Source organism: Naegleria gruberi (genome assembly GCF_000004985.1).
Source record: "Naegleria gruberi genomic scaffold NAEGRscaffold_8, whole genome shotgun sequence".
NCBI classification, from domain to species: domain Eukaryota; phylum Heterolobosea; class Eutetramitea; order Acrasida; family Naegleriidae; genus Naegleria; species Naegleria gruberi.
In genome coordinates this window covers 47,475-65,737 of record NW_003163319.1, presented here as the reverse complement: position 1 = coordinate 65,737, position 18,263 = coordinate 47,475, and the positions used below count along the sequence as shown (strand labels likewise).

Sequence of the window (18,263 nt, the reverse complement as noted above, 5' to 3'; positions counted from 1 at the left end):
TTATCTTGATTTCCCCTCTGAAAATATTGTTCTTTTATTTAGAAAAAATCTTAGCTGTTGATGATGAGCCTTAGATTGGGATTTGCAGCTGTGGTGATAGTCCTCCTGCTCGGAAGTATTTTGTTTGTTGATGCTGATGTTGTGTATGAGAATTGTGTGGAGTACAATAATAATTACTTCTTCTGGACGATTAAGGATTCAAAGATTTGTAGGTTTAATATTTGATGGTATTTAAAGATTGGAAATTAATATATTATTATTAAATGATGGATAGATGGAAGAGCTGTTTTTACTGATGCTGCTAATGGGTGGGCTGGCATCGGATTCAGAAGTGTACGTTTATAATTAATTATTTAGATTATTAATTTCTTCAATTTTAATATTTAAATATTACTATTATTAAATAGGGATATGAGTATTTAGATCCAGTTCCAGTTGATGGAGGTGTAGATAATTCCAAAATGCTAAACAGCTTAATCTATGTTGGATACAGAGATGTCTACTATAATCATTACTTCCATGAATACATTGCTGGTTCCGATGCTATTCCTGATAAGCTTGTTCCTCAACTCAAAGGAGCAGGATATTCGAGAACCACTAATACCTCATCCAATATTAATATTGTCTTTGAAAGACCATTGGTTATGTCTGGAACTGGATACGAAAAGTATTACAATTTCAAACAAGGAGATAAGAGTAGTATATTATTTGCCAAAACCAACTTTAAATCTCCAAGACCAGCTGGATTGGATGATATGTGTAGACATAATGACGCCAAGATTATGAAGGTTGACTTTTTTGCACCTAGCTCATGTAGTAAGACTGTTGAAATGATTGGAAAAATTCCAGATTACATTACTCCACTTCCATCCAATTATTATGATTATATGGATAGAAAGGAAAGTGAATCTTCATCTACTTTCTCCTTAGTAATGATTATTTATATTACTGTTGGTTTTGTTATGAGTTTGCTTTTGATTAGATAAATAAAGAAGTAACAATGTGGATTGAAATATCAATTGGATTCGTATGAACTGCATTATCTTATAATTTCTTCGAATACCATCTAGATAAAAACTATTTCAAAAAAATGCACAAATTGACCATATCAATTTCACACATTGATGATCCCTATGTGTTATTGATCATATTTTCTCACTTGGATGTCAGCACACTTTTTAAATCGTGTTCGCTTGTATGCAATTATTGGAATTCAACTTTCTTTTCATCAACTTCATCATTTCATCATGCATTAATTAAAATTTGTTATTTAAATTCGACAAGTGGAAGATTAAACTTGAATGAACAATATAGAGAATTATTCGGGTCCGACGATTCAATTTATTCTCAATTTGATGAAATTAAATTGGATTTTATTCGTGATGATTCTAAAAATGGAAATTTATTTCATCAACTTTTAAAAAAGGAATGTAAAAAGAAAAATAATAGAAAAAGAAAATTAATTACACTCAATAAGGAATGTGAGTTTATTCCTTATCAAAGAGAGGCAATGGGATCAATTAAGCAATTTTATATTTCCAATAAGTTGAATTTCAAATTAGATTCGAATAATTTTATTAATCAAACATCTGTTCAATTTGCTGTTTATTATCCTTTCATGGTTTGTGTAGATAATACAAAGAATGTAATGACATTAGTGTCGCTTGTGAGTGGAATTGAATTTTGTAAACATGTTTTTGAATCTAAAATTGTAGTTGACCAATTACAATTTAAATTTCATTCACAAATGCAACAATATTACAAATCCAAATTAAGAATAGATTCTACCAGTGAATGCTATATTTATTCACTCTATTTACTTGGTAAATTACCTAATAATGATGGAATTGTAAAGAAATTTCTATTCATTGATAACTTGAAAGATGACATACAGTGTTTTGAAGATTGCACCTATTTACAAGATCCTTTACCACTATGGCTCTCTCATTATATAACAGCTTGTGATTGGGATTGCAACACTTTGGATGTCTTGCTTTTCAATACTAGAGATTATGTTTCATTATTACTTGAAGATAATTATCGTATTTCATTTGTTTTTGATGGAAATGTCAATAATAACAACATTCCAAAGAATGGAAATTATCCAATAATTCCAATTCATTTCAATAATTGGAAAATTGGTAGTAGAGTGATTGCAGCAAACATTACAAATATTACAAAACCATTAATGAAAGAAGGTCTAGCACTGATTGATTCTGAAAAGTATTGCAACTTTTCAATCTATGAATTGAAATTGTGTTATGAAAATATGGATCCAGGTTTTGAGTGTAAATTATTTATTGATACTTTCTATGTTTTAATAGCAAAGAAGAATGAGGAATTTATTACAAATAATAATCCCTACTCGATCATGTGGAAAGTTTCTAAAAGAATTGGATATGATGGCATGTTGGAAATTGATGTGAGAAGAATTAGTAATCCATGTTCAACCTATTTTGTAACAATTGGTGAATTACAAAATAAGGTTACTTTTATGGATCAAGGAAGGAAGTTTAAACTCTCAACAAGTTTCTACTATTACAATTATTTAAATGGACTTATTAATTATATTGATGATTTGAGTGCAACAGATTACTGGGAATATTTAAGCTTTACAAATGTTTTCGATTCGTGGAGATACTCAGATATCGATTGGTCAATCAAGTATTTTTTAGAAGATACCCTTAAAGATAATATTAAGGAAAAGATTGGAAACAAAACACAAGTTATTGGAAACGTTGAGGATTATTTTTATATAGTGGTCCAAAACCAGAAGAAAGGACACTATGTTTATTCCATGTGCATGGTAAACTATAACAAATTTAAAACAGATAGGATTACGAACAATCGCATGTGTACACATTAACATTCAAGTTGTGGTAAATACTAAATTGCTTTATTTTCACAATCTACTTAATCTATTCCACATAATGTTTAAAGTTGTTGAATACGCTTGAAAACACCACCAGTGACTTCAGCAACCTTACTCAAAATCAAAGCAGCATTATTCTTATCCAAGTCAGTTTCTTGATATTGCTTATTATTATATTCATTACCCATATTGAAAGAAATTGAGTTGACTTTAACATTGGAATAGTGAGATAATTGATCAATGATTCTAATCAAAGCTTGTGGATTTTGTTCACCAGCAGTTGGGACACCATCACTCAACAAGTAGACGACTTTAGATCCAGAATCTTTGGATTGGAATGCAGAGAAGGATGAACGCATAGCAGCTTCCAAATTAGTATAAGAACTAGTCTGGATGGAATTCTTGACATATTGAACTGCTTTTTCAATGTTTTCAGGAGTTGCTTGAATGAATTCAGAATATAACAATTTAGCATCCTTATTGAAAAGGTCAATGTTGAACTTTTGGTTTGGAGTCAACTTTCTCAAAACCAATTCGAAATGTTTCTTGACGAAATCCAAACGAGAGAATTTGGAATCTGGAGCAATCTTGTAATCCATGGAAGGACTAGTATCGATAGTGAACAAGATATTATCACCGCTGATAGAACCGAAAACACAATCGTGATACTTGACTTGATCCAAACTTTCGGTTGCTTTAGTCTTGGTTTCAGCGTCAAAGAGAGAAGAAACAATAGTTGCCTTGGATGTTTGAATATCAATAATGTTAGTCTTAACATTATCCAATAACTTGAGTCTTTCCAATGTAGAATCAGATGCAGTCTTCAAGAGAGTAACTGCTTCACTTCCAGTAAGAGTTGACAAGCGACTAATCAATTGAGTAGTGACATGCTTCTTAACAAACAAAATCTTGCTAAATTGTTCAATAATCTTCATAGATTGACTAACAGTAAACAAAATAGCAGATGATTTGATATAAGTATCAAATTCAACCAACTTGTCATCTAAACACTTGATAGATTGAAGTTTGGCAACAAAACCATTAACATCTTCATCTTTTCTAACATATGGAGATGGACATGGGAAATCATCATCAGATTGACTATCAGCTAACAATTCAATTTGTTGTTGTTGATCAGATAATTCCTTGAACAATTGACGCAATCTTTGAATGACTGAATCTCTGTGTTGATTACCAACTTTTTCATAGTAAACAAGTGAATCTCTTGGGAGCTTTCTTGCATGTGTTTGGTTAATACCACATGCCAATAAAAAGACACTCAATAAAACAATAGTTAATAAGAAACGACTATTCATACTGTTTTTTTTTCAAAATGTTTTTTGTAAAAGGGTTGAGTGTGAGATTTAAAAAAGCTCTATGGAATGTATCATAGATTTGAGAAGTTACATGGGCACTGGATAGCTGAAGGAGGGGTTAAATAAAAGTACGTCCACTTTCCTAATGCTTTACCATCCACAATCATACTAAAATAGTAGAAACTTGGCGTGGTACAAAACAATAAAAAACATGATTTGAAAAATTGGATGGTTATGATCCGAATACTGGGTGCGATTATTTCTTTATGATTTGAAGTTTCCTAATCTAAACTTAAGTTCAAATTGCAATTAAATAATAATTAATTGTATACTGATGATGAAATCAAAGCTAGATGTTGTATTTGAGTGGAATTGTTTGGCGCCAAAACAAGTACAAAAAAATGTTTAAACAAGTCTCACCAGAACAAATCAAAGACTTGAGAAGAATCATTGACCAACAATTAAGAACCAAAGATGTATACAATCAGATAAGAGAAATTCTCTCGGATTACTTGAATTTGGATCCGACTCGATCGGATGATGTGCACTCTGAAGAGCATGTAGGTTTCATACAATAATTGCTGTTATTTATTTCTTCATTGTGGTGACGATTTGTATTAAAAGGTTCTTCAATCACTTAAGGAAAGAGGAGTTGTTGAGGAAATTATCAAATCTCTGCATTCACATACAAACAAAACTTCAGTATTTAATAAGGATTCAACAGTTGCACTCAACGCAAAGAAAGATTTAAAGAAAAACAAAATCTTACATATGAGATTACTAGGAGGAAATGCTTTCATGGAATATGATGATAATGTAAAAACTGATGAAAAGATGATTTGCTTTTTAAATTATAAGGATCAACGATTTGTATCACAACCTGTGTCTTGTTGTTGCAATCCAATTTTTGAGGAAGATTTTATAATAGATTTGGAAATTGAAAACATTAGAAATGTATTCACAGATCAACAAGAGGATGCTGATGATGGTGTTGGAGCCCTTCTTCAAATTAGCACTCCTATTGATATCATTATTCTTTCAGTGGACAGTGAAGGAAGAACAAAATACATTGGTGGTCACAGACTAGAATGGAGAAGAGTTTTAAAGAAAGGAGTAATTTTAATGACAATAGAATTAGGAGGTGGATCTGGAATAGAATCAAAAGTTTCAAAAGGTATTTTGGAAATCAGATTGGAATTACTTCCTAGACCAAACTCTTTTGTGACGGCCAACGAAATATCTCAACAATTGAGTATCGAAAGAAATAGAGATCTACAAGCAGAAAGAGAGTTTTATATGTATTGCAAACAATGGTTTGAAGAATTCAGTCAGATTAGAGATTCTCATAAGAGAAGAATTGTGAAACTCTACGCAGAGACAGAGGACGGAAGCAGCATTCCTGTTGTTAGCTTTTTAATGCCACTAAGAGCGGACAGAATGATAAATTCTCCTTCTGAGGCTGCTAGATTTGTCTCTCTGTTCGCGTATGAACATAGTGACAGTGCTGTTGGAGCAACATCAAAGTAAGTTTTTAATGCCTGATTCATTCTAAACTTCCATAGTAAGGAAATTTGGTGGAGTCCTCATGCTTTCTTGGCAAAGAAAAAAGGAGATGTGGAAAATCATGCCTTGTTATTGTGTTCCTTATTTTTAGGGTTCAGTTTGGATGCATATGTTTGTGTTGGTACAGATGAAAAAGGAGCCAAAATTTGGGTCATGACAAGATCAAAAGACAATGAAATTACATTCTGGAATAGTATTACAGGGCAGAGATTCGAACATCATTCTGACAAACACAAATTACTTACCGTTGGTTGTGTTTTCAACCACAACAGCTATTATGCAAATATTCAAAAGACTGATAACGTGAGTGATTGTGCCTTTGATTTGGAAAATGAAACATTGTGGAAGAGTATGAGTCAAATGAAATTATCACTGGTAAAGAAGCTCGACTCGGTGACGTTCATCCCTCCAAGAATGAACTCAACACAACTTGAAAAAGATTTGGAAGTTACCCTCAAAAAAGCAATAGGAGATTTGAGAAAAGATCTTGGATTAAATACATCATGGGATGATAATTTGAGTTATGTTCTTTCAACCTCATTGCAGGCATACGAAATTTCACATGTTAGCAATTCATCAAGTAACACATTAATGAACGAATTCAATGAGGTCATTAAGAATATAATTCCTCCAAAACATACTTTTAGAGCATTTCCAATCCAAGTCAACCATACATCTGCTAAGCGAATTATCAATACATGTCAAAGACATAAGAACTTTAAATCCATTTTAGAATGTATTGGTGACCGAGTGAGGTTTGGGTTACGAGTCAAAGTTTTCACATATCCTGAAGATATTCAAGCTGTTTGGATTATGATTTGTAATGTTTACCTAAATGTTTAATAAATTTATTTACAATTATTGCTGTTCATCTGTTACATCACCAGGGAAAAATGGAAAGTTTGGATCACCATATTGATTTGAAGACCAATTGGCATAGGCATAATTTGGAGATCCCATCGAATCTGGAATTCCCATTAAATTTGGATTCATCATTTGGGGTTGAACCTGTTGTTGAATTTGTTGTTGAATTGGTTGTTGCTGAACTGGTGATTGTTGATTCCTCTTTCCTCTCTTCTTTCCTTCTTGAGGTTTGGAGGAGGATGGTGTTGCCTTATCCTTTTGATCACCATCTAACATGGATTCTAACATTGGTCTCCAAGTTCTCACACGTTGATTAATGAACCAATTGTTAACTTGAGTGAGAGTGAGACCAGTTTCCATACACAAATCTTTCTTTTCGCTTTCAGTTGGATATGGATGAAGGAAGTGAGAGTATAACCATGATTTCAAAACATTGGTTGCATGTCTTGGAAGGTTGCCTCTTCTCTTTGATCTCATCAATGTATTTTCTTGTGTACTTAAAATCTTTGTGAGATACTTGTCCTTCAAGAGTTGTTTCATTAAACCAAAACGAGCTTCAAGTGATTTCTTACATCTGTGTTTTTCCTCAAAACTAACAACTCTGAAAGATGATTGATTATTTAACACTCTCTCAAAAGTTTCTTGCCATTTCTTTAAGGCATCATCAATATAACTACACTCTACTCTGTATTGCTTTTGAAGTTCTTTGAATCTGTCCAAGAATGTTGTAACGTCTTCATGTCTTTCACTATTTGCATCTTTACCAAGGAAAACAAGTAAAATATCTCTAGGTGTCATTTCAATGAGAGCTACATTCTTGTCTTGATTCATATCATCTTGTGTTGATTGGAATTGATCAATTGCTTCATCTGTAACATCAGCTGTTGAACCTGATTGTAAAATAATTGAAGATGCTTCTTCTCTTGTCCTTTCTTCAAAGATATGACCTGCATGTTCAATAACAGAACGTAATTGATGCATGAGTGGTTGGAATTCTTCATGTTGATTCAAAAACATGGTCAATTGAGTTACATTATCAGCACTTGAAAGGAATTTCTCAAATTTTGATCTATTATTTTCAATGAATTGAATAGTTCTAGCGTGAAGGAATGAAATGATATTATTCTGAGTTTCACTCAATCCATTATGAATTAACATTTCTCTCTTAAAGTAACAATCAGTATCACGAACAATTTCATCAATTACATCTTCTGAGGTTAAATATTCTGATTGACCATCCTTGTAGAATAATCTTCTTCTACTCTTTTCTTCTTCTTGCAATGTTGATTGTGAATTATCAATCAATGATACATCATTTTGTCTATTTACAGAAAATACTGGATAATTTTGAATTAGCTTGACTTGTTGAGTTGCATTGAAAAGAGATTGTTGTGGAGCAACTGAAGTAGAAGCTGATCCTTCTTCAGTACCTCCATCCTGACTAGATGTTGCATTATTTGAAGGAAATGTTGTAATAATTTCTTCTTCCTTAGGTTTATACTTTTCTTCTTCCTTATAAGTTAATAAAGATGGTTGAATGGCAAATAAATGTGTCTTTTCTCTAATTTTGACATTTTTAAATCTGTCAATTAGAGAAACAATTGCCTTTTCAAAAACTTCATTAATTTGAGTAATTTCTTCCTTAATTACTTTAGGTGATTTGATTATACCTGAATTACCAAATTGAATGGAAGGTGGTGTTGGAGTTGAAGAAATATTTGCTGAACTTTCTTCATTTTCTGGAGTTTCGGTTTTCTTTTTAGGTTTCTTCTTTTTTTGAATTTCTGGAGTTGAAAAAGTTTGTTGACTGACATCGTTTGAACTAGCTGCTTGACTCTTTCTCTTTTTAGATTTCTTTGGAGCAGGAGAAGGCATCATTTGATTTGTTTGAGACATGGCAGGTGACATTTGTGGAGACATCATTTGAGTTTGCATCATTCCTTGATTTGCCATCATACCAGCAGCTGCTTGATTATTAAACATTTGTAATTGTTGTGCTTGATAATGTGGTTGACTATTAAATGCTGCTCCATATTGATTAGCTTGCATTTGAGTTCCATAACTTAATTGTTGTTGAGAAAGTGCTGCATAATTTGGATCAGCAGCAAATTGATGAGCAGCAACAAGTGTTTGTTGTTGCTGTTGTTGTTGAAGATATCTCTTCTGTAAAGCATGTTGTTTAGAATTGTATCCTAATCTATTTGGTAGTGTCATCCTTTTAGTTTTTTATACTTTAGTTTTATTTATACTATTGAGAACAAGTTAATGACCAATATTCAATGAAGTAGAAGTAGAAGAATAATATTATTATTGCTATATGCTGTAGTATTATGATGATGATGATGAATAACAATCTATTTGATGAATGATGATGAATAATTAATAAATAATATTATATCGGGTGATGATATTCAATAGATTGATGGTTGATATGAAGAAAGAATATCGCTTCTAGATTCTTCACAACTCTAATTAACTGTCAGGTAATAATAATAAATGACAGTTAAAATGATGTTTTCAAAGGGTTTTGACAAGGCAAAAAGTTTCGGTTTTTTTTATGACAATTGATTGGACGATAGATGAAGACCTTGGTGGTTGAGTGATTGACTTTGGCGCCAATTAGCTAGCTAACGGAAAAACGTTTTTTTGTAAAGTTTTTTAAAATATTTTTGAAAGACAAAACAAGCCTTTGCTTTTCTTCTTGTGATAGCGGTATTCAATAGATGATGAACCTGTGTGTTGTTGGGTGTGATTGGAACTAAAGAATTAAAATGTTGGTTGGCTAAAGTTAGTTTGTTCCAAGTAGTTGATTTCTTGTTCTTCCTTTTTATTTAGAATGAGAGTGCATTGGTGAAGAACAAGAAAGGATCCTTCATATTTAATGATTCCGATATTCTTTGTGTTCTTGATGATGAAGATTTGTTAGTTTGGGGTGTGGTGTGGTTGGAATATTGAATTTTCCATTGGTTGGGATGGAAAGAGAGAATTAAATTGTACATGATGATGATTGGATGGCTATTAGGAGGAGTTTATTAATTTGGTCTTTGTTCAACATAAGACTTTAAATTGCCAATACTGAATGTGGACTAAACCCAGGTGAGCTTATCATTATTGGACTAAACCTTTCCAATGTCATGAATTGATGAAATTTCTAATAATATTAATAACTGAGTAACAACAAGTTTTAAAATTTTAATTATTCATTTCAGCCATCATCAAATCATCTCTAACTTGGGTAATAATTCTTCCCAAAAGATTCTGACCTTGCCATTCATTTCTTTGTTTTGCTCTAGGATCCTTCTCTTCCAATCCAATTCCCCAAATCTTATCATATGGACTTGCCTCAACATATTCAACATCAGGTCTCGATAATAAATCCTTTCTCAAATCATCATTTTGAGCGAATTTTGCATAATTTCCCTCATAAACAATTCTCACCTTATTATCTTCCCAAATCTTTTCATTAAAGTTTGAAACTTTTCTTCCCAAGGCTTTTGTATTCTTTGGATTTGTGGATTGTAAAATTCGCTTGGCAATTTCTTGATCATTGAATAATAAAGCCTTTTGATACATCATGAATTGTTCACAATTTGAAAAGGTTTGATCATTTACTTTCATTGGTGCTTTGACCCATTGAGAGAAACAGGTTTCTTCATTCCAGAAGAAGAAGAATTTAGAATACTTGGTTGCATCACACAAATATTGTTTTTCCGATGATGTTGATGAAGAAGAAGTGGCTGATGATGATGACATTTTTTTGATTGGTGAAAGAAGAACAATGTTCCAAGATCCATTTTATGACTCCATTTTGAAATTGAATCTATCTGTTACAAAAATCTGTAATTCTTAATTGCATCCTTAATTCCTCTTCATCTATGGTTGAGTAAATTAAAACATTGAAAAAATTGGCCATGTTTTAAAAAAGCCTAAAAAAAGTAAAAAAAAATGCCACCAAATGTTAGAGCAATTGTAAAGACTTTTCGAGCACCGTGTAGTTTTGTGGTGAAGGGACTTCCCGAAAATTTCTCTGTAGAGGATCAAGTGATGAGGAGTAAACTTGAGGAATTTTTTGTCATGACGAGTAATAATTTACATTTACAAATTAATGGAATTACAATGGTACAAAATACACAAACCCGATATGCTGTTGTTCAATTTAAAACATTTTCTAAAAATTTGAGAAAACAAGTAGCTTTTTTTCATGAGAAGGAATTTGAAGGAAAGAAACTCAAGATAACGCCATTTTTCTATCCTAATAAGGATTTACATCCTGAATTTTTTAAAAATTAAATTATTGTAAATAGTAAAAATGATTATTGGAATTGGTTTATTCATCATCTTGCATTTCATCACCTTCTTCTTCACCTCCTTCCATAACATATTCATAATCATCATCTGAATCTGAATCTTCAATCATCTCATCTTCTTGCATGTCACCTTCAACTCCAAGTTTCTTTTGTAAGGCAAGTTTACGTTCTTTCATAAATTGTTGATGTTCAGAAGCAAAGTGAGTCCACAAACAACAACTTGTCAATCTTACATTAAATACTTCATAGAATAATAAAGCAGGAGGAACTTCTTCATCCAACAAATATAAACGCCACAATGATAAACCACCATCAGATGAAACAGCACAAAGACAATATTCACCAACGTTAACTTCCTTAACATCCAAAGATTTGATTCTAGTTTCGTGCAAATCCAAAACTTGTAAACATTCACCATTTTCCAAATCCCATATAGTGATTTTACCATCTTGTGTACCAGTGGCAACATAATCATTACCGACATAAATTGAATATGTAACATTTGATTCGTGAGCAAGTGTATAAATAACTTCTAATGATTCAGTATCATGTATAACAACCTTTTCTCTGTAATGAATAAAGAAATGATTACCTGCTGATGAAAATCTAACTCTTTCAGCACTGTGTTTACCCAAGTTGACTGTATAAGCTAAACTACCCTTAATCATATCCCACACTCTCAATTTGTTATCATTTTGACCAACTGAAAGAAGTAAACGACCAGAAGGATGAATTGCAATACTAGCAACTGGTCCCTTATGAGCTACCTTTTCCCAAATTGGTGTGAATGAATATTTAGCTCCTGCGTGTAAAGAAATGACACCATTAGCAGTAGCAAAAGCTGTATATTGATCCTTCAATGATCCAACATCAAGAATATTTCCTTGTTGTAAAGGTATAGATCTCAATTCTCTTCTTGTAACTAAATCATAAACTAAAGCCAATTCATCATAACCTGTTGTAATAACATATTTCTTTGTTGATAATAATTGATTGATACTTCCTGCGTGTGGTTTTGTTGCGAATGTTGTTGTAATTAATGGTTGTTCCTTCAATTTTTGTTGTTCAGAGAATTTAATTAATTGTGCTTGTGGTAATTCAAGTACTGTTTCGAATTTTGGATCATTACTAGTAAAATATCTATAACAAAATCCGACAAATCTAGAATCATATGAACCTGTACAAACTTCAAACATTACTTCACGAATTGGGCTATCATTTGTATTATTTTCAACAAGAGTTTTAGCAACCTTTACATCTTGTTCGGGACTTTCTTGCTTTGATTTTTTAGCTTGTTGTTTAGCCTTTTCAACAACAGGTGGTGTTGATTTTTTAGGAGGAGCAACAATAGCAGGTTTTTCTTGTTGTTCTTGTTGCTTGTTGCTCTTCTCTTCTTTAGCCTTGTTGATTTTGGCTTTCAATTTTTGTGCTGCTGATTGTGACTTCATTTTTTTTATCGTACTGCTGGAAATTTTTCTTCCAAGCTTTGTTTTTAATTTCATCAAAGAAATTGAACAATTTGAATGAAGGCTTGATTTGATGGAGCTAACATTTCAAGTAAAATTAAAACAAGCTATATTAAATTCATATATGAAGGATGAAAATAATGGAATTTGATTTGATTGGTTCCGATGAATAAGTTTTATTATCAATACCACATAAATATTGGCAAGGCGTTTGATGACAGTTTTGGTGGATCCAAATTTCTATCCGTTACATTTTCAAATTAAAAAAAAAGCAACAACTGCTGCTTCTCTCAATATGAAACAAGCTACTCTTTCGTTTGGTACAGGTAAGAAGCTTACCATCTCCAAGAGTGCTGCACCAAAGTGCACTGATCCTCTCCATGAAATACTCTCTGCACCTTCCTCCTCCAAAATTAGTAAACCTAAAAAGATGAAAAAGTATGAACAATTAGTAATGGATTGTGGACAGAAGAGTTTTACCAGTAATCGTTGTAAATCATGTGGTATGGTTTATATGAATGGTGATTTTCAAGATGAAAAGGTTCATAACAAATTTTGTCAATCTTTTAAAAAGTTGATGAAATACAAAGTTACATCAAAAGTATGTTTTTACAATGATTTGAATAGTATTGATCTTTATTGATTGATTCATTATTATGATATTATATTATAATATTAGGATAATGTGAAGGAAGATGATTATCCAAATAAGATTATTGTAATTAATGCTCAATCACCTAAGGCTCTTCATAAGAAGGCAGAACAAATTGTTGAATTTATTGATACAAGTTCACTTCAATGTACATTACCATTTTCAATATCTACTCATACCATGTTTTTATATATTAATACAGAAAATGATGAAATTATGGGTTGTGTAGTTGTAGAGAGAGTTAGTAAAGCTCATCCTTCATTTGTGGAAAAGAAGGATTTGAATGAAAGTACTCTTTCTAATTCATTTGTGGAAGATGAAAATTGTCCATCAAATAATTTGGATGTCATCTTGTCAACTACAAGTATTGATTCAGCATATGATGACAAGAAATCAATTCTTTCATGGGATGATAAGAGGAGTGTAAATGTTTATTGTGGTGTAAATAGAATTTGGGTTAAGGAAGAACACAGAAGAGGTGGTGTTGCTTCTAAACTTTTAGATGCTGTCAGATCTCATTTCATTTATGGATTTGAAATTTCAAAGAACAATTTATCATTTTCTCCTCCAACTCCAAAAGGTGCTTACTTTGCAGCAACTTACTGTTCTGGAAGTTTGAAAGATTGTGACTTTTTAGTTTATGTCACTAGTCCAATTTCACCTTTAGAATAAACTCTTCAAATAATATTATTAACAATAGATTTTATTGGTGGTATTTAATAAGTTGGTCTATCCCATTGTGTTGTCTTTGTAAAATGGTTAAGATAGTAAGAACGACCAGAGCTTGGATCAACTCTCTCTTCCCAACCATTTGGAAGTGGTTGTTTCTGTTGAGGCATGGTTTGGTAAGTTTGTGGTTGAGGATTTGTCGGATATTGAGACATGGTTGGATAGGCTTGTTGTTGTTGTTGTGGACTTGTTTGATAAGCTTGTGGATTTGTTTGGTAGGTTTGTGGGTTTTGTGGGGAGACACGAAGATTATTGAAACCTTGAATAAGAGATTGTTGAGTATTATTAACTGTTGGTTGACCTGGTCTTTCCCATTGAGTGCTCTTAGTAGTATGATTTAAATAATAAGCACGACCAGAACCAGGATCTACTCTTTCTTCCCAACCATATGGTAAACCAGGTGTTGTTGGTAAGGAAGGTTGTTGTGGCATGACTTGAGGCATGGTTTGATAAGCTTGTTGTTGTGGAACATTTTGAGGAATGTATGGTTGATTTTGAGGATAGTTTTGTGGTGATTGTGGAGATTGTTGTGGATAGTTTTGAGGATAAGTTTGTTGTGGCATTACTTGTGGTACTACATTTTGAGGTACAGTTTGATATGTTTGCTTTTGGCTTGGGGATACAGGGATTTGATAAACTTGAGAATTACCACTTTGTACAGATTGACGTCTTTCTTGTTGGACTGGTTTGATAGACATTTCAACTTCTTCCATTTCAGAGTGTTCTTCTTCATCCAATTGAGACTTTGAATCACTGGTTGGGAAATGCCAATGAGTAGTTCTTGTATTGTGATCAACATAGTATTCCTTATTTGTTCTCTTATCAACCTTCTTTTCCCAACCGTATGGTAGACCTGCAGTTGTTGGTAAAGTTTGAGGTTCGAGAGCAACTGAAGCTCTTCTTGATCCACTTCCATTCTCTGTACTAGTTGTACTAGTTGGAGAAGATGAAAGCTTTCTCTTTTCATCTCTATTGGCAGATGGAACAAAACCAGAAGGCACTGGCAAGTTTTCAAGAAGGGGAGTACCAGTTACAATCTTATCCTTAGCAGAACCACTAACCATTTGGGCATACATTGGAATACCAATAAATCCAATTTCCAATTCAGCAACACCTAAAGATCTATCAAAAGCAGTCTTGATACTGTTACTAGGATTTCCTAACAATTCATCATCATATTCCTGAGTTGAACTCTTAAGACCAAATCCACCTGATTTCTTTGGAGATTTCTTGAATGACATATTGTCTGCATTCTTATATTCAACTTTGAGACCAGTAATCTTTACTGGAAGCATATCTTCAGTGAGACCATCTCCAGCTGACATGGTTCTATTTTCATCCAAAAATTTATCTAAAATCTTTGACAAATCAATATTAATACGAGCAATAGTTGGGTCAATACCAGTCTTTTCTTGTTTAATCTTAATAATGATTCTGTCATCCAAGATGGTTTTGAGAGAAACATTTTTAAGTTCCAAATTGGCAAATTGTGACCAAACAGCTTCTGATTGTACTGCTCTACAGGTTAATGTATTAGTCTCTGGAGCATTGATATCCTCTGCTAATACAATACACCTCAAATTTTTAGGTTCTTCCAAAGGAGGATTAAAATTAACCTTTACATTCGATAAACAAATCATGAATGACTTGGTTACTTCCTCCATCACACAATTAAATTCTATTGTACCGTTATTATCCTTAGCATTGAGTTGAGAACGAAGGGTAATTATTTGTTTTGTAGGTCCACAAGCAAGAGAGAATAAATCCAAGGCACAACAACCCAAAAAGTTATCCTTTCCGAGCACATCGTGATCATAAACATCCAACAAGAGCTTCTTCAAGTGAAGTTTAGATCCGTATTTTGTGTGATAGTCAAATTCAACTGTAAAACCGTCCCACTGCGGATTCAATGTCTTTTTCTTTGTTGGTGATTTAAAAGTACGAAAGTTATCAAAGTTACCCTTGATATATGGGTCTGACAGACCATTTCTATCTGCAGGAGGTAATCCAGTACATTTAAAATCACTCAAAACTACTTTAAAATATCTAATCATCTTTGTTATATGTGTGTTGTATTATTACTATGATGATAATTATTCGGTCAATACAAAAAACAACACCCTTTTAATTTACAATGATGCTTCTGCGAGAGTTGGAGCAATTTTTTTAAAAAGAAATCTTGAAAACCCGCAACACTGAATTTACTTGACGCACTTGTTCAACAACGACATCGTGTTTCTATTTGAGGGGGACAAGTTCCTTTGCTCATCTGAAGCAGGCTTTGATAGCAAAATGAGTTGATTGCTTGCTAGGTGTGTGAGGCAGTGATGAAGATGATTAAGGAACTTTAAAAGAAAGATTGGAACAATGAAAGCCACTCGTTGAAAAATTAACTGTAAATAAGGTTCTGTGTAAAATATCTCGTGCTTACAATAATGTTTCTTGATAGAGATTAACCACTGCTTCCTCCTGATTGCATTATGGAGGAGGTTTCAATGTTGATTCTCTGAGTATAATTTGACTTAGGGTTTCTTTCATCTTCTTCATAATTTTATGTTTATCGAGGTCAAAATAAATATTAAGTTGGCAAAGATATAAAAGGAAAGGGGACCAGTGGGAATCGAACCCACGGCCTCTCGCACCCAAAGCGAGAATCATACCACTAGACCATGGTCCCTTACATAGAGAACAACTTACTGATCTACAGACATCTACTATGAAAATTTTAACATACCCACGGTCCTACGAACAAAGAACACGGGCGATCAACAAAAAAATCACCTTGTTCTATTTACAAGGTGAATATTACATCATCCAGAACCTGATACAATTGCTGATAAAATCGTGGCAATTGTGCGTCAAACAGTGTTTTCATTAATTTTTTTAAATTTTTATTAAATATTTTAAAAAAATGTTCTCTTCATCATTCCGTTCATACAGTGGTAACGGTAACAATAATAACAATCGCTCAAGCTATAATAGCGATACTACAACTTCGATCAATCCATTTAATTTATCTGATTTTCAGAAAATTGGTATCGGATTGGTATTAATTGGTGTTTTGGCAAATCTTTTGGGAGTTTTGTTATTCTTTGATAGAGGCTTTATTGCTATTGGAAATATCTCCTTTGTATTTGGAATTGTACTATTGATAGGAATTAGACCTAGTATTAATTCTTTTATATTATCTAAAAACAGATTGAAAGGAACTATTTGTTTCTTTATTGGTTTTTTAATTGTAATTTATGGTCATGCCATTATTGGAACGTTATTTGAATTATATGGATATTATGTTTTATTCTTTAATTTTATTCCAACTATTATTTCATATTTAAGTAACATTCCAGTAATTGGATCAGTATTTGCCATGTTTAATTCAAATAGTCAGAGACTACCAGAATAGATGTATTACTAGTTGAAGTATTCATCAACATATTTTTCATATTATTCTTATTTTGGAAAATGTAAATAAGAGATAAATCATTACATTTTGTTTCAAATTGATTATCATCAATAATTGGACATGAATTATTTAACATTGATATTTTACATGGTGCATCTATATTAGAAGATTCAATCTTGAAAGTATTATGAATTAATTTGTTCTTTTGTGTTTGTTGTTGATGATTAAATGTAATAAATTTCAAATTTTGTAAATATAAAGTATTATGATGCATATTTAAAGATGAATCATCAAGAATAGTTATGGATTGAGAATAAATATGACTTGAGGATATTTCAGCACTTGATTGATGTAGTAAACAAATATTTCCATAAATTGAATTACTATTTTTACATTCCAATTTAGAATGTTGAGATAGAGTAATAGAATGATTCAATTGATCTTTAAATTGACAATTATTTTCCACTAAAATATTGGAATTAATAGAACCGACGAGTCCATTCTTCCCTCCCAAAAAATTACACTTCCTAAATTGTACACATGTCTTTGAACCAGTGACCCAACAACAATCGAATAGAGAATTTGGATCTACATTACCATTATCATTATCTCTGACACTCATCACTTGGAAGGTACAATTTAACATGACTGTCTGACCAGTTAGAAATTGACATACATTTGGCGAGAGAATACTATCTGAAGCTTCAATTCTACCTTTTGCAATATTGGATTGTGAAACTCCAGCACTTGTTGCAGAAATATCTGTAGAATTATTAATGAGATTATTATTCACATTCAAATCTGAAAAGTGAACAAAATCAATATTTTTACAATAGGTAAATGGAGCATTGAAACAAATACATGGTAAATATTGACTTGTTGTTGAGGAATCTTGTAAAATGATCACTTCACACTTGTTTTGTTTGTCTGATTCTCCAATTAAATAAATTGATTGATTGACAATTAAGGTTGATGGAATGTAATGTTTACCTGGTCTTAAAACAATAGAATCACCAGTTTTAGAAAGTGCTAGTGCATTTTCAAGTGTTAGTTTGTTTCCAAATTGTCTCTTTTTAGTAACCAAATATTTA

General features: G+C 32.2%; 11 protein-coding genes and 1 non-coding gene across 12 annotated transcripts; 6 read left to right on the top strand and 6 right to left on the bottom strand.

The window, feature by feature from the left end:
* Positions 1–63: 63 nt before the first annotated feature.
* Positions 64–986, top strand: NAEGRDRAFT_63788 (uncharacterized protein; the record flags this gene model as incomplete). The annotated part of the gene is made up of 3 exons (XM_002680793.1): positions 64–208; positions 275–333; positions 408–986. The coding sequence occupies 3 exons, from the start codon at positions 64–66 to the stop codon at positions 984–986; spliced, it is 783 nt and encodes a 260-aa protein (XP_002680839.1).
* Positions 987–1,090: 104 nt separating this feature from the next.
* NAEGRDRAFT_63787 (uncharacterized protein) lies at positions 1,091–2,866 on the top strand (the record flags this gene model as incomplete). Its single annotated transcript, XM_002680792.1, has 1 exon — positions 1,091–2,866. The coding sequence occupies one exon, from the start codon at positions 1,091–1,093 to the stop codon at positions 2,864–2,866; it is 1,776 nt and encodes a 591-aa protein (XP_002680838.1).
* A 15-nt stretch (positions 2,867–2,881) lies between these two features.
* Positions 2,882–4,188, bottom strand: NAEGRDRAFT_78562 (von Willebrand factor type A domain-containing protein; the record flags this gene model as incomplete). Its single annotated transcript, XM_002680633.1, has 1 exon — positions 2,882–4,188. One exon carries the CDS (start codon positions 4,186–4,188, stop codon positions 2,935–2,937), a length of 1,254 nt encoding a protein of 417 aa, XP_002680679.1. The 3' UTR covers positions 2,882–2,934.
* A 401-nt stretch (positions 4,189–4,589) lies between these two features.
* NAEGRDRAFT_31102 (uncharacterized protein) lies at positions 4,590–6,594 on the top strand (the record flags this gene model as incomplete). The annotated part of the gene is made up of 3 exons (XM_002680791.1): positions 4,590–4,748; positions 4,813–5,711; positions 5,751–6,594. The coding sequence occupies 3 exons, from the start codon at positions 4,590–4,592 to the stop codon at positions 6,592–6,594; spliced, it is 1,902 nt and encodes a 633-aa protein (XP_002680837.1).
* NAEGRDRAFT_78561 (homeobox protein PKNOX1-like protein) lies at positions 6,581–8,829 on the bottom strand (the record flags this gene model as incomplete). Its single annotated transcript, XM_002680632.1, has 1 exon — positions 6,581–8,829. One exon carries the CDS (start codon positions 8,827–8,829, stop codon positions 6,610–6,612), a length of 2,220 nt encoding a protein of 739 aa, XP_002680678.1. The 3' UTR covers positions 6,581–6,609.
* Positions 8,830–9,807: 978 nt separating this feature from the next.
* NAEGRDRAFT_31151 (uncharacterized protein) lies at positions 9,808–10,368 on the bottom strand (the record flags this gene model as incomplete). Its single annotated transcript, XM_002680631.1, has 1 exon — positions 9,808–10,368. One exon carries the CDS (start codon positions 10,366–10,368, stop codon positions 9,808–9,810), a length of 561 nt encoding a protein of 186 aa, XP_002680677.1.
* Positions 10,369–10,560: 192 nt separating this feature from the next.
* On the top strand, positions 10,561–10,905 carry NAEGRDRAFT_63782 (uncharacterized protein; the record flags this gene model as incomplete). Its single annotated transcript, XM_002680790.1, has 1 exon — positions 10,561–10,905. The coding sequence occupies one exon, from the start codon at positions 10,561–10,563 to the stop codon at positions 10,903–10,905; it is 345 nt and encodes a 114-aa protein (XP_002680836.1).
* A 37-nt stretch (positions 10,906–10,942) lies between these two features.
* NAEGRDRAFT_63781 (uncharacterized protein) lies at positions 10,943–12,370 on the bottom strand (the record flags this gene model as incomplete). Its single annotated transcript, XM_002680630.1, has 1 exon — positions 10,943–12,370. The coding sequence occupies one exon, from the start codon at positions 12,368–12,370 to the stop codon at positions 10,943–10,945; it is 1,428 nt and encodes a 475-aa protein (XP_002680676.1).
* A 313-nt stretch (positions 12,371–12,683) lies between these two features.
* NAEGRDRAFT_63780 (uncharacterized protein) lies at positions 12,684–13,712 on the top strand (the record flags this gene model as incomplete). The annotated part of the gene is made up of 2 exons (XM_002680789.1): positions 12,684–12,989; positions 13,068–13,712. 2 exons carry the CDS (start codon positions 12,684–12,686, stop codon positions 13,710–13,712), a joined length of 951 nt encoding a protein of 316 aa, XP_002680835.1.
* Positions 13,713–13,726: 14 nt separating this feature from the next.
* Positions 13,727–15,914, bottom strand: NAEGRDRAFT_78560 (C2 domain-containing protein). The gene has a single exon (XM_002680629.1). The coding sequence runs from the start codon at positions 15,821–15,823 to the stop codon at positions 13,757–13,759; it is 2,067 nt and encodes a 688-aa protein (XP_002680675.1). The 5' UTR covers positions 15,824–15,914; the 3' UTR covers positions 13,727–13,756.
* Positions 15,915–16,374: 460 nt separating this feature from the next.
* On the bottom strand, positions 16,375–16,446 carry NAEGRDRAFT_t128. The gene has a single exon. It is a non-coding gene; the product is annotated as a tRNA-Pro (tRNA).
* A 234-nt stretch (positions 16,447–16,680) lies between these two features.
* Positions 16,681–17,172, top strand: NAEGRDRAFT_31182 (uncharacterized protein; the record flags this gene model as incomplete). Its single annotated transcript, XM_002680788.1, has 1 exon — positions 16,681–17,172. One exon carries the CDS (start codon positions 16,681–16,683, stop codon positions 17,170–17,172), a length of 492 nt encoding a protein of 163 aa, XP_002680834.1.
* Positions 17,173–18,263: the final 1,091 nt, after the last annotated feature.

Excerpts from the sequence above, each read along its gene's own strand:
- NAEGRDRAFT_78560 (XM_002680629.1), bottom strand. The coding sequence starts at position 15,823 with ATGATTAGATATTTTAAAGTAGTTTTGAGTGATTTTAAATGTACTGGA.